This window comes from Prionailurus bengalensis, chromosome A3, assembly GCF_016509475.1.
Source record: "Prionailurus bengalensis isolate Pbe53 chromosome A3, Fcat_Pben_1.1_paternal_pri, whole genome shotgun sequence".
Lineage (NCBI taxonomy): Eukaryota > Metazoa > Chordata > Mammalia > Carnivora > Felidae > Prionailurus > Prionailurus bengalensis.
The window spans coordinates 45,294,977-45,310,602 of NC_057354.1; the positions used below are offsets into that span (position 1 = coordinate 45,294,977).

General features: G+C 40.5%; 1 protein-coding gene across 2 annotated transcripts in view; it reads left to right on the top strand.

Annotated features, from left to right (window-relative positions):
• Positions 1–15,626, top strand: part of CFAP61 (cilia and flagella associated protein 61) — a 285,028-nt gene that overhangs the window by 216,353 nt on the left and 53,049 nt on the right. For both annotated transcript variants that reach the window (XM_043602984.1, XM_043602985.1), the window contains 3 exons: positions 4,785–5,112; positions 6,476–6,567; positions 14,308–14,513. In XM_043602984.1, coding sequence (XP_043458919.1) covers positions 4,785–5,112; positions 6,476–6,567; positions 14,308–14,513 — 626 coding nt within the window. The remainder of the gene's footprint in view (positions 1–4,784; positions 5,113–6,475; positions 6,568–14,307; positions 14,514–15,626) is intronic.

The window sequence follows — 15,626 nt, forward strand, 5'->3', positions numbered from 1 at the left end:
GAGTAGCATCGCTATCAGGCATTAGGAAATTTTGGTGGGGATGAATACATTCATTATTTTGACTGTGGTCACAATATTGTGGGTTGAACTACATCCCCCCAGAAAGATATGGTCTTAATCCCTAGTACCTTTGAATGTGACCTTATTTGGAAATAGGATCTTTATAGATGTTATCAACTGAAGAGAAGGTCACGGTGGATCTGAGAGGGCACTAAATGTAATGACTGGTGCCCGTCTATGGAGAAAAGGATTTGACTCAGAGGAGACACTTGGGGAAAGAGGCCATATGATGGTAGAGGCCAAGATTGAAGTGATGGCAGCAACCAGTCATGGAACAGAAAGGATCACTAGTAACTGCCAGGAGCTAGGAAGAGACAAGGAAGGAGTCTTCCCTAGAGCTTCAGAAGGAAGCACAGTCATGACAACACCATGACTTCAGACATGTCATCCCCAGAACTGTAAGAGAATAAATTTCTGTTGTTTTAAGCTACCCAGTTTGCAGTACTTTGTTACAGCAGGATGGGAAAACTAAACAAAAACAGATGGTATCATACTCAGAGCACCTGCTAAAACTAAAATTTTTATAACTGGAATCATACATTATGTACTAGTTTGTATTTGGCTTCTTTCACTCAGCATAATGGTATTGAGATTCATCCATATTATTCCATGTATCAGTAGTTCATTCCTTTTTATCACTGAGTGGTATTCCATTGTATTTCTCTATCACATTTGGTTTATTTGTTCAATTGCTGTGCACATTCTTATACACATCTTTGGGTAGACATATTTTCACTTCTCTTAGCTATCCACCCGAAGAATGGCTAGGTCATATGGTCAGTGAATGTTTACCTTTTTAAGAAGCTACATACTGCCTTCTAAAGTAGCCATATCATTTCATATTTCTGCCAGCAATGTATGAGAGTTTCAGTTATTCCGTAGTCTCTGCTAGCACTTGGTATTGTCAGTCCTTCTAATTTTAGCCATTCTGTTGGGTATGACATGATGTATCATTGTGTTTTTAATTTGGGATTTCCTGATGGTTAATGATGTTGGGCATCTTCTCATGTGATTATTGGCCATTGGTATATCTTCCTTTGTGCAGGATCTGAGCTATTATAAATGGCTTTTTAAAATTTTGTTTTCCAGCTGGTTGCTGCTTGTACTGTACATCAGTAATCTTTTACATTCTAGTTAGAGTTCATATTGTACCATCACATAAAATATAAAAACCTTGCAACTGTACAGGTACCTTCTTGCCACTTTCTGGACACGCTTTTCTGTTACACTTGTCATGGGTATTATATCTACGCACGTTGAAAAACCAACAAAATTATAATTTTTGTTTTAAACAGAAAGAACTTAAGAAGAAAAATAGACTTTTCTATTTACCCCGATATTTTCCAATTTTGTTGCTGCCTTCATTTCTGAAGATCCGATTTCCATCCAATTCAATTCCCTCTCATCCTGAACAACTTCCTATTGCACACACAGTTGCAGGTCTGCTGGCAATGGATTCTCTAGTTTTCCTCTATTTAAAAACACCAATCTCACAGTATAGTTACTAAAAGCTAACATGAAAGAGACTGGAAAAATAGTCAACCCTGAATTGTGTGGATATAGGATCCACTGGATATAGGATCATGGCCTAGAACATTGTTTTTTTTTTTTTTTCCTTTCAGCTCTTCAAAGATGTTTTTTCCATTGTCTTATGACATCCATGAGTTTTGGTTTTAAAAATCTGTCATCATTCAAACCATTGTTTCCCTGTACGTAGTGTGTCATTTTCCCCTGGATGCTTTCAAGATTTTTTCTTTATCTTCAGTTCCCAGAAGTTTGATGCTGTGGGGGTTCTGTGTTTATTTTGTATCAAAACATGTTTTTTCTTGAATTTATCTTGTTTGGGGTTCATTCACTGAGTTTCTTGAATCTATACACTTGTAACTTTCACTAAATTTTGGCAAGATCTTGGCCATTAGTTCTTGCCTCCTTCTTTTCTCCTCTCCTCCTGGGTCTCCAGTCACACATCTGTTAGACTTTCTCTTGCTGCATGGGCCTTTAAGGCCCTATTCATTTGTTTTAATCTCTTTGTTTCTTCTCTCTCTATTCTTCACACTGAGTAATTGCTACTGATGTGACTTCAAGTTCACTGACTCTTTTCTCTACCATCTTTATTCTTCTGTTAGTGTATAAAATGACTATAGTCCATCCTCTTCCAAAAGCCACCAAAATAAGAAAATTACCCTCATGCTGGTCATTGTTCCAAGTTTTTACTGTCCTGTACCATCTATCTACTTGTAAATGCTCATCAGAATCCTTGGGTAATAGTTTTTGTACTTTGACCAGAGTTTATAGTTGTATCAGTGAAAGGATTAACCTGAAGGGATCACACCGTTACACTAGAAGCAGAACTCTCGAGTTGGATTTTGGACTCACATCAACACCTGGCTTCCTTCCGCCGGGTGGTAGTGCCTCCTGGGTGCCTACCAGATGGTCCAGTCTCCAGCTGGGTTTCTCCCTTTTCTACACAGCATTCATTATAATCTGAAATCCTCTGCCTGTCAGTGTGATGACTTTGTTGATGTCCATTTCTCAAATTAGATTATAAACTCCATGTTTATCTTCTTCACCAAGATATTGTATGAATGCATAATGAATGAGGTTTATCAGATCACTGACTCCCGATCTGCTAACCAAGGAGTTTTGCTCTCCATAATCAGAATTATAAATATAAGTAGTCTTAAATATTTATTCAACAACTTCAATGTGGCCAGATATTTCTACTTCATATTTTCATCCAGTATGTAATGCTAAGTTGGTATTACAAAAATGCATGAGTTGTACTTGAAAGATTTGTAACTTAGAACACATGTTCCCATGAACTGTGTTAGATTTGCTTATTCAGTTTTCAGTCTGGTTCACAAACTCCTGTGAAATCCCGAGTGTAACAAAATTGTGAATTCCTACACCAAAAAAATATAAAATAATAATAATACTGCAGTACTAGTAATCTTTAAAACCTGGGAAAATAAGAAATAACATATTTAATATGCTACTCAATTAAAAGTAGGTTTAATTAAGAAAAATCTGGGTAGGTAGAAGAACTTTTTGGGGAATGCTGAAGGGGGCTTCTGAATATTTTCAAGGGCTCAAGAGGTTGATGGTACTTTTTCATGTATGATTTCAATTCAGATCAAACAGCTTTCCATATTTTTATATGAGTGGGAGATCTATTTTTATAATGATGGGAACAGAATGGAGGAGAGAGAGAAGAGAATAGAGAAAGAAAGATCCAGAGTCAGAGACTCAGAGAAATGTATTTTCCTGTGGTCACTAAGAATTATAAGACAGAATGAATTCTAAAGAGACTTGAAGCTGACTGGGATAGGAGTAACTGGGATAGATTAGATAGCTGAGTGAAGAAACAAGGAAAAGGGCAAAGGCCTGGTGGCTCCCTAAGGGAGAACAAAGGACATCACAGAGGTGATGGATCCAAGTCTGACACCGTCCAATAGAACTAATGGAAATGATCTGTATCTGTGTTGTCCAATATGGCAGCTACTAGACACCTATAGCTTTTGGATATTTGAAATAGTTACAATTGAGGATCTGAATTTTTATTTTCTTTTAATTTTAATTAATTTAGATTTAAATGTGTATAGTCACATGTGACTAGTGGCTACTGAGGATCATTCATCATTCATGCACCATTCATGGGTGTAGGGAAGGGATATGGAAAGGAAGTATTCCTGGCCCCAGAGAGCTAATTTCTTTACCTAATGGGGCAAGTGAGGTACATAAAGCAGGCATGTGAAGGAAGCAGGGAGTATGATGTCCATCACAATGATGAGGACCCATGTCATATGTTCATTTTGTAGCATGCTTTTAATAAGGTGGCAAATTATATTTAGGTTAAGATAAAAATGACTAAACTTACTATTTCAATGACAACTGAAGACTTAAAAACAACTAACTTGGACTGCCATAATGACTTTCAACATCACTGTTGAAGAAGATATCCAGATAATCACAAGAAAGCATTGAAATTTGGGCAGAGAATGGAGGAAGCATACAGGTCACATCTAAGGAGAATGCAGAGGTGTTTTGGGCCCTTCTACAGCACAGTGCCTGTCATAGGATAGGTATCCTGAAAATACTTACTGTCTTCCATGCCAGGGCAGGAAGAAATAAGGCAGGAGCCCAAACCTGGTAGATACTGATACTGATGGGGCTCTCATTCTCTGGGGCATCCTTCAGGGATGGGCTTTCTGGTGTAACAGGGCAGGAACAAGGCAATCTGAAGACTCAAGACTGGATTGGGGTGACCCCAAGAAGGAACCTGGAGAGACCTAAGTGTCAGACACAAGAAGAGGCAAATAGGAGGAGGCTGAGATAGAGCTATCTAAAATGTAGGTGAATGAGGGGTAAGTGGTGTCTCTATGGATATAAACCATTTTACATGGAAAAAAATTACTTTTCTAATAGATACTCCATCACTTGGCATCCTTCTCTCCATTGGATGTCTAGATTGAGTGATTACAAAAAGGAGTAACATTAGGTATCTTAATTTGTCCTTCATACCAAAAACAGATGCTCCTGTCTGTCTCTCTTTCTCTCTCTCTCTGCTCACACACACACCACACCATTATGACATTTTGGTAGATTTAGTGTTGTTGTTGTTTTGTATGCCCCCAAAGATAAGGTGCTCTGGAGACTATTCACACTATTGAGAATGTAAAATGAAGAGTGATGACTAAGTAATAATGTGAGTGTTTGCTTTGTAGATGTTCTTTAGCTTCTGTGAGAAGAACGTGGATTATGAAACGTTTAAAGCACTCAATGATGCATGTCTTGTCTATGACGGCCGACTTGTGATTGATACTAATTTCCACACCAATGATATAGCCATCAGAGCTGCTGGCTCCCTCACCAAATTCTCCAATAAATATTACTCAAATGAGTGGACTCACAGCAGCTTTAATTCCAAAGAAATTGGCTTCCAGCTGGCAGCAGCCATGCTCAATCTTTTTGACCCAACCCTGGAGCCTGTGACTGAGCCACCGGCTGATCTTGACCGACTCATCCCCATGTACAAGGGAGCCAAGATCCAAGGTTTGTAGTAGGCCACCTTCTTCCCTCCAATTAAACAACCCATTGGATCTGGGTCAGTGCTCAGGGCTGCCCTGTATGTTTCTCTTAGGCTTGGTGAGGAGGCTCCTCTGTCCCTCAGTGGGTTTGCACAGAGATGGGGGAGGGCTCAGTCTCATTTTTAAGCATTTATTATGGAACTGGAATTATTATTGTGGTCCTTTTTATTTTGAGCATGTATTATGGACCACATCATAACTGTGGCTCCTATTTTACTAGTAAGGAAATTGAGACCGAGAATAATCATTAACTTGCCCAAAGGTCACTCACAACTGGTTAGTGGTGCAATACCCTGACATCTTGCCAAACCTTCATTCTCACTATAAGCTCAGAGATAAGAAGACCCTTCCAAGTATCCTTGGATAGAGGCCTTGGCCTCTTATCTGGATGGATAAACGAAACCATTTACAACTGTAAAATAGTTCACTTTTCATCCCCTAAGCCATATTGACCCCTAAGAAGATCATCATATGAGCAATACAGTATTTATGTTTGGGAGATGAGAGATATCTTTGAGAATAGTGTCTTTGAATGTTATGGACCTTATACCACAAAAATGCACATATTTACAGAACTGTGTGTTCATTTCCAGGAGGTTGATGGACCCACCTCTAAAGTCATCCATGGACCCCTAGGGTATCCATGGACCCTAATCCAGTAAATAGAATATGAGATAAAGAGACAAAGCCCTACATTCCAGTCCTTGTTGTTTTCTACCTAATTAAATGGACTCTGATAGATCCTGCTCTGCTTCTTATTTTGGATGAAAACTTAGGAAAGGTGTGGCCATGGGAAAGGAAGAGAAGGGATGAGTGTCAGAGACTAGAGCTAGATCAAGCTCGTATTTATGGGACAAGCTAGAAATAGTAAGGATTTCTTAATGATAATTTTCTAAGTGTTGAGCAAGAACCTTGTTGATTTTCCTTAATAACATCCACTTTAATATTTTGAGTACATGTTGAAAGAGGACAAGGAATGGGAATACCACTGCATTACCATTTAAGGCCTCTCTAGGTCTTGGTCTGGCTTTGGCAGGCATAGGTTAGAGTGCCAAGGGTTATGGGAAATCACAGGATACACAGATGAGTTTGGCACATCTTCCTGGAGCATTGGTGACTATATTATGGGTATAATGGCACATTCACATTGAGTTTTTAAATAATTTCAATCTCAGGGAATTTCTTACTAATAGTAGTACTTTAGTGGGATAGGTGAGTAGCATATACCATGGTAGGCATCTCTGTTTATCCTATGATACAAATATATAAACTATCACCACTGCATCAACAACTAAACTAAAATGTGCAAAACTTGCTGTTTCCTATAGGAGGCATTCTACCTGGGTCTTACCATTATCTGCATATTGCCAAACCTGCCATTCCAACTCCCTTAGAGGTACAAATGGCCCAGCCTAATTTTGTAAGTATTACTCTTGAATTTCATTTTACTTTCAAATATAAAAATTTATTTACAGGAGGTTGAAATTCTTTATTCAGAGTCTTTAGTATATTGTACTGGTTCATCAGAAAACCACCATCATAGCTGGCCCCCAAGATGGCCCCATGATTCTTGCTCCTTAGTATTCATGCCCTTGTGTGGTCCCCTCCCACACAGAATGTGGCTGAGTTGCCAGCAGAATATTGTGGACATAACAGTGTGCCTGACTTCCAAGGCTAGGTCATGAAACATATTACAGCTCCAACTTGCGCCTTCCTGGATCACCTCCTACCATGTTGTATGGTCACCCAGGAAGTCCTTTGGAGAGGCTAATATGATAAGGAATTGAGGATTCCTGTACCAGTCATTAGCAGTTTGCCAGTCATGTGAGGGAGCTAGCTGCCTTGGATGTGGATCCTCTAGCCCCAGCCAAGGCTTCAGGTGATGCAGCCCCAGCAGACATCTTGGCTACAAACTTATGAGATACCTTAATCCAGAGTCCCCTAGCTAAGCTATGCCTAATTTCTGACTCCCAAACACTGAAGTAATAAGTTTATTATTGTTTTAAGGCATTACGTGTTTTTTTAATGGACTGGTTTTTTTTTTAATTTTTTTTCAACGTTTTTTATTTATTTTTGGGACAGAGAGAGACAGAGCATGAACGGGGGAGGGGCAGAGAGAGAGGGAGACACAGAATCGGAAACAGGCTCCAGGCTCTGAACCATCAGCCCAGAGCCTGACGCGGGGCTCGAACTCCCGGACCGCGAGATCGTGACCTGGCTGAAGTCGGACGCTTAACTGACTGCGCCACCCAGGCGCCCCTGGACTGTTTTTTAGAGCAGGTTTAGTTTCACAGCAAAACTGAGAAGAAAATAGCAAGATTTCCCATGTACCCCCTACCCCCATTTATATATAGCCTCTTCCATGATCAGCACTCCCCACCAGAGTGGTATATTTGTTATAGTGGAGGAACTTACACTGGCACTTCATTGGCTCCCAAAGTCCACAATTTACTTTAGAGTTCATTCTTGGTGTTGTACATTCTGTGTGTTTGGGCAAATGTATAATGACATGTATCCACAATTACAGTATCAAACAGAGTAGGTTTGTGGCTCTAAAATTCCTTCCTCTATGCTCTGCCTATTCATCTGTCCCTCCCCACAACCCCCAGCAACCACTGATCTTTTCACTGTCTCCATAGTTTCCAGAATGTCATATAGTTGGAATCATACTGTATAATTTCAGATTGGCTCCTTTCACTTAGTAATGTGGATTGGTTTCCTTCATGTCTTTTCATGGCTTGGTAGTGAATTTCTTTTCAGTGCTAAAGAATATTCCATTGTCTGGGTGAACACAAATTATTCATTCACCTACTGAAGGACAGTTTGTTGCTGAATTTTGAGGTAACCTGTGATGCACCAATAGATAATTAACCACCTTTGTGGCAAATACATTGCTTAGGGTCCATCCAGACCCCATTGTTCTTCTGCCCTGCCTGAATTACACCGGAAGGGCCATCCAGGAGAAGCAGAAACTGTGGGGTGGGACACCCCCTGGATTCAAAGTAACTGGAAAGGACGCTGTGTGGTTGGTCAGTTAGCAAGCTCCTCAGATTAGATCCTCTAGCAGATGGTCGCAAACTGGATTATCATTTGGGGGTTTCCTTTCAGGTGTGTCATGTTTGCTTTTTTGTCAGTGAGGCAGATACTGCAAGTTGCCTATTTTCTTATCCTGAATATTTTTGAGAGCTAACAGTCTGATCAACTTTTTAAAATAAATATATTTCCCAGATTTCCTTGAGAATAGGATTAGCCATGTGGCAGGTTTTGGCCAATGAGTTGTAAGTAGAAGCTGTTGGAAAATTCCTCAAAGGGAGATGGACTCAAAATGGCACAGGCTATTCATTCCTCTCCTTTCTTCTTTCTGGAAATTGGAATCCCAACTCTCCCATGTACTTCCCATGGACTTTGAACAAGTCACCCAACTTCTCTGTATTTCACATATAAAGTAGGGATCACATATAAAGTAACAATGCCTTTAAGGAACAAAACAGGTAACCAGTCAGGGGTGGATGTCGTTGTTGATCATAGTTCCAGATAAATAATGAAACTTGGTTTTTGCAGGGGAAGGACAGATGCCATATATTAAAATCTACTTCCATTGGGCCTCTCCTAGATTCTTTTAGGTATGTCCCGTATATGCAGTCTGATTCTAGATTTTCTTACAAACAAAGATGGGGTCATAGGGAATAGTGTTACAGTGTCTATTGCTGCATGAGAAAACTTAGCAACATGAAACAGCCATTTGATTCTGCTCACAGGTTCTGTGGGTCAGGAATTTGGACAGGACACAGCGGGAATGCCTTCTCTCTGCCCCATGGTGTCTGGGGCCTCAGCTGGGAAGACTAGAAGGATTCGTTGTGACTCAGTGGTTGGATCCTCTGAAGGCTTGTTGTACACCCCTGGGTTGGGCTGACTCAGTCACAGGGAGCACTGACCAGAGCATCATACCCAGCCCTGGTCACCTGGGCTTCCTCACAGCATGGCAGCCTCAGAGTAGTCAGACTTCTTACCTGATGGTTCAGGGCTCTGAGTATAAGTGTCTTCACTAGCAAGCTGGAAGCTGCAGTGCCTTTTATGACTCATCCTTGAAAGTCGCACAGTGTCATTTCCCCACACCATCTGTTGGAGCAGTCACAGCCCACCGGGATTCAAGGAGAGAGGACATAGAGGTCATTTCTCCATGGGAAGAGTGTCAAGGCTATACTGCACATGATTATGTCATGTGGGGGATATTGTTGTGTCCATCTTTGGAAAATACAATCTGTCACCAGTGATGTGGGGCATTAGATAAATAGGATGAAGCCAGATGTTGTGTTCAAAGGCTGAGCACTTTGGTCATCATAGATAAATAACTGGAGCCGAATATTATGTTCAAGAGCTGGAAAATATTGGACTTGGTTTCAAACAGAACCAGATTCTTCAAGGACACTAATTTCCTACATGCAGCGTCATTTGTTTCTGAACCACTGGTTCTCTCTCTGAATAAAGTCAGAGGAGGTTTTTAATAAAAACCCCTTAAAAAGGCGTTTTTTTAGATAACGAGTTTTAATAAGAATGCAACTTAAATAGATTCTTTGGCTGGTGCTATGACAGTATTTGAACAGGACCCCTGACTTTAATTAACTATTTTGCCAGGTGGGCCTCCTTTTTAATTAGTACAGAAGATCTAAACAGATTTTTTCCATTTTATTCTCCAAGAAAAAAAATGTAGGATGGTTCCATGGCAATCTTTTGGGGTTGGAATTAATTTGATTAAGTAAAATTGTTGCCAAAATGGTCAGGCAGTCACCTAAATATAGCCAATTGATGGAGAAAGGAGCCCATTGAACAATATTTCACTTGAGAAACTGAATTGCCATTCCTACAATAAATGCCATGCAGATGAATTTTATCAGACTTTTATAGCACTCACTAATTAGAATATTTAAGTAAGAAGATACTTTAGTAATTCATGAGCTCTTTGAGAGGTAACCTGACAAAAAGAAGACAGGGGACCCCTACATAATAAACTAATTTACGGATTCCAGTCCACATGCTTTGTTGGCTTATACACCATGGAATAAAGAAATTTGTCACAACAAATTCTGCCTTGGATACCATCAAATTTAAAATTGTGTGTTCATCATAAGAGCTGGGGACTTGATTTCTTGCACACCAAGTCTCATTACTCCTGTGTCTTCCATTTGGCATGAATTCCACAGCCATTTTCCAACCTTTGTCAAAATCATAAAGGAACTCAAAAGGATAATTGTATTCAGGAAAAAGGGAAGGGAGGAGGGGGACTACACCAGAACTAGTTTCCCCATCAAAGTCTTAAATTCAAGATCCACATTTCAAAAACAAAAACAAAAAAAAAAAAGATCCACATTTCCTAACAATTTACTTACATACTGAAAATAAAGGAAGCAACTAGACACATCCCACAGTGTTGGAAAGTGTATGAAATCATCATTACCTCAAGATGCCTTATGGGGTGGCAGGGATGGAAACTGCCTTAAGTCATCATTTAGTGGAGTGATTTTCTGTGATGGTAGACAGAGTCCTGGACTTCACCGGATTTTCCTGGTCTGTCAGTAACCATGACTAGGAATGACCTAAAATTTTTAGAGAAGTCTGCTTGGCCCTACAAGAGTAATTTATGTCTAAGAAACCCATCTGTGGGTGACTTATCTTTAATGTCAATGCAAAATATTTCGATGCATTCCACATTCCCAGAACGTTCCCCTGGTTATGCTAACACAGTGCCAAATCTCATTAAAATGGGCAAAATTACTTCCATAGCTGAGATTAGCTATCTTAGCACAGTGTGGTCATTTTTTTTTCTCTACAGTGTGGCTGTTTTCTGTACTCTTTAAGCCCTCATAGCTATAATGTGCAGAAGCATACAGAAGCAACCCCCAGATTTTAATTCAATATTTAAATTTAAAAAATAAATAAAACTACCCCCCCCCAAACAGATACCATGAGAACAAATCATTGAAAGCCATGCTGACTATATCGGTCTCCTGGAGCAGGCTGACCCCAGAGGGTACCCACTGCTCTGACTCTCAGCCAGCAACCTGGCAGGGTTCCACAAAACCTTGTCAAGACACCACCAGCTAAGTTTCTGTGGCCCTCTTGTTGAAGTGCTCAGCCTTGGCCAAATCAGCACTCTTAAACACAGAGTCCTTGTGGGCGGAAGTGAAACCCCTTTGCAAAGTCAAAAATTTTGTCCGTCACATGGGCAGAACACAAGGTGTGTCCCTCGATGCCTGGTTTCCCTTCCTTAATCCCTCAGCTCAAAGAAATTTTAAAGAGAATGTAGAGGGACTGAGACCTTGTGGGATTGTGGACTCTGCCCTCTAGTGAGCCCCAGGGAAACCTGATGCTAAATCTATGCCAGAGCTGTTGCCAGTGCCCCCACCCCCACTCTCCTGGACCCCCAGCCACCCTACTGCCAAGGTGAGAGAGTGACCCTTCCTCAGAGACTCACTCAGCTTTCCAAAAAGACATCCCTACTGACAAAGGGGCTTCCCACCCCTGCAGGTAGAAGAGGGGTGGCTAAGCCTAAAGCTTCTGGGGCCAAACTCAAATGGCCCTTAATCTTCAAAACACACATGGCAGGTACATTCTTCACTGTCATAGCTGCATTGTGTATTTAATTCAGAAATAGCTTTTACTGTGATGGGCTGCCAGGTAAAATTGACCCTGTAATGTCACATGCTGCACCCTGGGAGGGTTCATTGCTCAGTCTGAGAAGTCAAGACTTGAGGAAACACACCTGACAGAAGAAAGACTATGGAGCTACCTATGGCTAGAGAAATACTTGTGGCAGGAGCAAAGGGGGTGGGGATGATCACATAAGGAGAGGGCAGTCTGCAGCCAGTGGCTCAGGCATGGCCTTTTCCAGACTCTTCTTGGGTCCAGACAAGCCCCACTCTTCCACACCAGACTCTTCCCTCCCTCCATCCATCCCCCTTTCCCTCCTTTCTTCTCCCTTGCTCCTTCTGCTTTGTTTCATTTTCTCTCTCCATTTGTTCATCAGATGTCTGGTTCCTTACCACAACACAGCCACTGTAGTTAAAAATAACTTTTTATCATGTTAGAAGTGATAGTCATTTTTAAAAAATAGAAACTACAGATAGTTAAATGAGCATAAAGGTAAAAAATGACCCAGTCTCTCAACCATGGAAATTGACCATTTGAACACTTCGTTAAAGTGTTGATAGAAAACGAATAGAATGATACTATGTATGTTTATAAAAATAGAATGATAAAATTGTGGTTTATATACACAATGGAATACTACATGGCAATGAGAAAGAATGAAATATGGCCTTTTGTAGCAACATGGATGGAACTGGAGAGTGTTATGCTAAGTGAAATAAGTCATACAGAGAAGGACAGATTCCATATGTTTTCACTCCTATGTGGATCCTGAGAAACTTAACAGAAGACCATGGGGGAGGGGAAGAAAAAAAATGGTTAGAGAGGGAGGGAACCAAAACATAAGAGACTCCTAAAAACTGAAAACAAACTGAGGGTTTATGGGGGATAGGAGGGAGGGGAGGGTGGGTGATGGGTATTGAGGGCACCTTGTTGGGATGAGCGCTAGGTGTTTTATGGAAACCAATTTGACAATAAATTTCATAATAAAAAAAATTTTTTAAATAAGAAAATAAAAATAGAATAATACTGTGTAAGTTATAAAATATAACTTTTTATGCTACTGTAGCATCAAATGTACTGTGAACATATTTTTCTGATGTGAATTATAGTTTACTAATAATTTTTGTGGGATGTGTTGCATCCCATTTTGTGGATGTACCATTGTTTTGTTAGCTGATGCCTTCCATGTTGCTCTGGAGGTAGATTGCCTGTCTGTATCCATCCATCTCCTTGACTGATGGACCATTTGCACCTCCCTTAAGGTGCCAACCCCAAACGCTTTCCAAAACTGTATCTGCTCTCTCCCAGACCCCCAAATACCCAGTTTCACACACATAATTGGTATTGGCCCAGAGTTCACCTGACATTCCTCACCTTGTGCCTTTTCTGCTGGCTGATTCCTCCCCAGGGCTTCACCATGTGATGCCCAAACACCCACAGGTTGTTTCGATTTATTTAAAAATTCAGTTAAGTCATGTGTCCTTGTTTAGACAGAATCCCCAGGAGATGTCCAGGACTAAGCAAATGTTTGGGATCAGTGTAGTCCAAATTGCCTTGGATTTCTAAAATGCCACATTGAAGTTCAGAGCAAAAGCTTAAATCTATATGCCCTCAGGAAAGCTTTATTGAATGTAACTGTGTACTAAGTTCAGAGTTTAAGGGCAAAGTGCAGGTTCAGCCACCACCAAAAGAACCCATATTTTTCCACTGAGGTTCTCTGGTTGCCTGAACTGGTGGGGAGCATGTCTTTGGTTGGTAGGTCAGTAGCCATTAAGGGCTGACATGCAAAAAGTGGTTGTGACATGGGATTTATCTAGCGGCATCTCTCCTTTTCATCTGGGTTCATGCGGCAGTTTTAGCCAGCTTCTAGGGGGCATAACGCCATGAATCCATACCTTTGACAACTTACAAACTAACAAGTAGCCTGCAGAACAATTGCAGGTATACTTCCCATAAACTTGAACCTTCTTCTTGGGAACAGACATGACCAAACAGCTGAACCTCCCCAAAGCCAGCTTGCAAGGATTCACTTTTCACTTGTTTCTTTTGCTTACATCAACTATTAAAAAACCGAAATTCTTTCTGACCACTTTTGACTAGGAGGTTTTTCTCAAAATGGTGCTGTGAAAAAATTTACAAAATGAGCAGTGTTCACACACCTCATAGAAGAGAATAAACCCAATTCCTTATACTAGCTGTGCGAGGTATTGAATAGTAGAGACTTGGTTGTAACCTAGCAACTGATTTTGAAATGGGGAACAATGCAATCGGAGTTTAAAATATCTGAGGAACATTTAGTCATTAAGTCCAAGTATGCAGTTTCTGACACAAGGTTAGCTTCTGTTGAGTTTAGTCAATATCTGTTACTATTATTTGCAATATGTAATAAGATGTAACCTGTCTGTTATATTTGAAAAATAAATTGCTATAATAAAGTTCCCCAAATCCAGAAATGTTTCTAATGTTGTTTTTCTGATTCCCCCCTTTGTCTCCCGGCCCCTACCCCTGCCAGGGTTCAGAAATAGTAACAGGTAATGCAAAAAATGGGACTTACTTCCGGATACATATTGACAAGTATAAAATGGTGGAAACCATTACGTGCCTTTCTAAAGAGCCTTTCCCTGTCTCCAACTACATCCGCTTGTTTGGCCAGCATGAGCAACTTCTCAACAACCTGTGTGCTCGGTACGAAGACAAACTGATCCCAGATCTCTACAGGTAAGTTGGACATTACACTTTGCTAAGAAATGCAAACATTTATAATGTCTTGTGAATGAGGGATGTGTTTCTGGATGCACCAGAAAGCAAAACAGGAACCCATGGGAGAAGCTAGAGTGGCAGAAATTTTATTCTAATATACCAAAGAATATCTGACCACTAGCATCGGACGGAGAGTAGAGGGTCCTATGGAGAAGTGCATGGACTCTTGATGCATCCACACATGGTCCCCATGGCCATGCACAGGCCTGGATCTCAGATGCATCCAAGCACAGCCTTCACACCACAGACAGGCCCAGATGAGATGATATTTGAGTGCCTTTCAACATTGGCCTGCCAAGAGTAATCAGAAATCAAAGGAGGTAGATTTGGGAGCAGGATATGGAAGCACTTGGTCCTGGTGGGAATTCTACAGCCATGGACAGGCCCTTCATGACCCCAACCATCTTCCTAGCACATGCTCAGGCAAAGGGGGAGGCTGTTTGCCTAAGATATTGTTATGGGAACTCTGCACTGTGGGATGGTTAGATTGGGTGATCTGTGCCTCTGTCTTTTCAAATGCGAAGATACTTTTTCATTCTATACCTCTGGGAATGCTAGAATGTTAGAGTAGAAAGCTACTGCTGGATATAGTCTATTGGTTAGAAAGGTTAGGAAAACTTACTTCTTTACACAAAACAAGACGATGATAGACCCAGTGCCAGGTACAGATGTAGGACATAAGTCATAGAATTCCAGGGTCCTCAATACCCATGGGCATGACTGCTAGGATCAAAGGCAATCTCTCTTTCCTCCTAAAGATATTTTTAAATTGTAGAATACATCATACAAACAAAAAAGTATATAAAACATGTATGTACACTTTAAGGGATAATAGTACTAGAATTCTATGTTAATAATTCTTTCATTAATAATTCCTTACTTCAGAATGTTAGAAGCCCTCTCTCATCACATCCATTCTGTGTCCTTGGAGTAACAACTATCCTGACATTTGGTTAATCATTCCCTTTCTTTCCTGTAAAGCAGGGATCAGCAAACTTTCTCTATAAAGGGCCAAGTAGTAAATATTTTCAGCTCTGTGAGCCATACAACCTCATCACAAGTACTCAACTC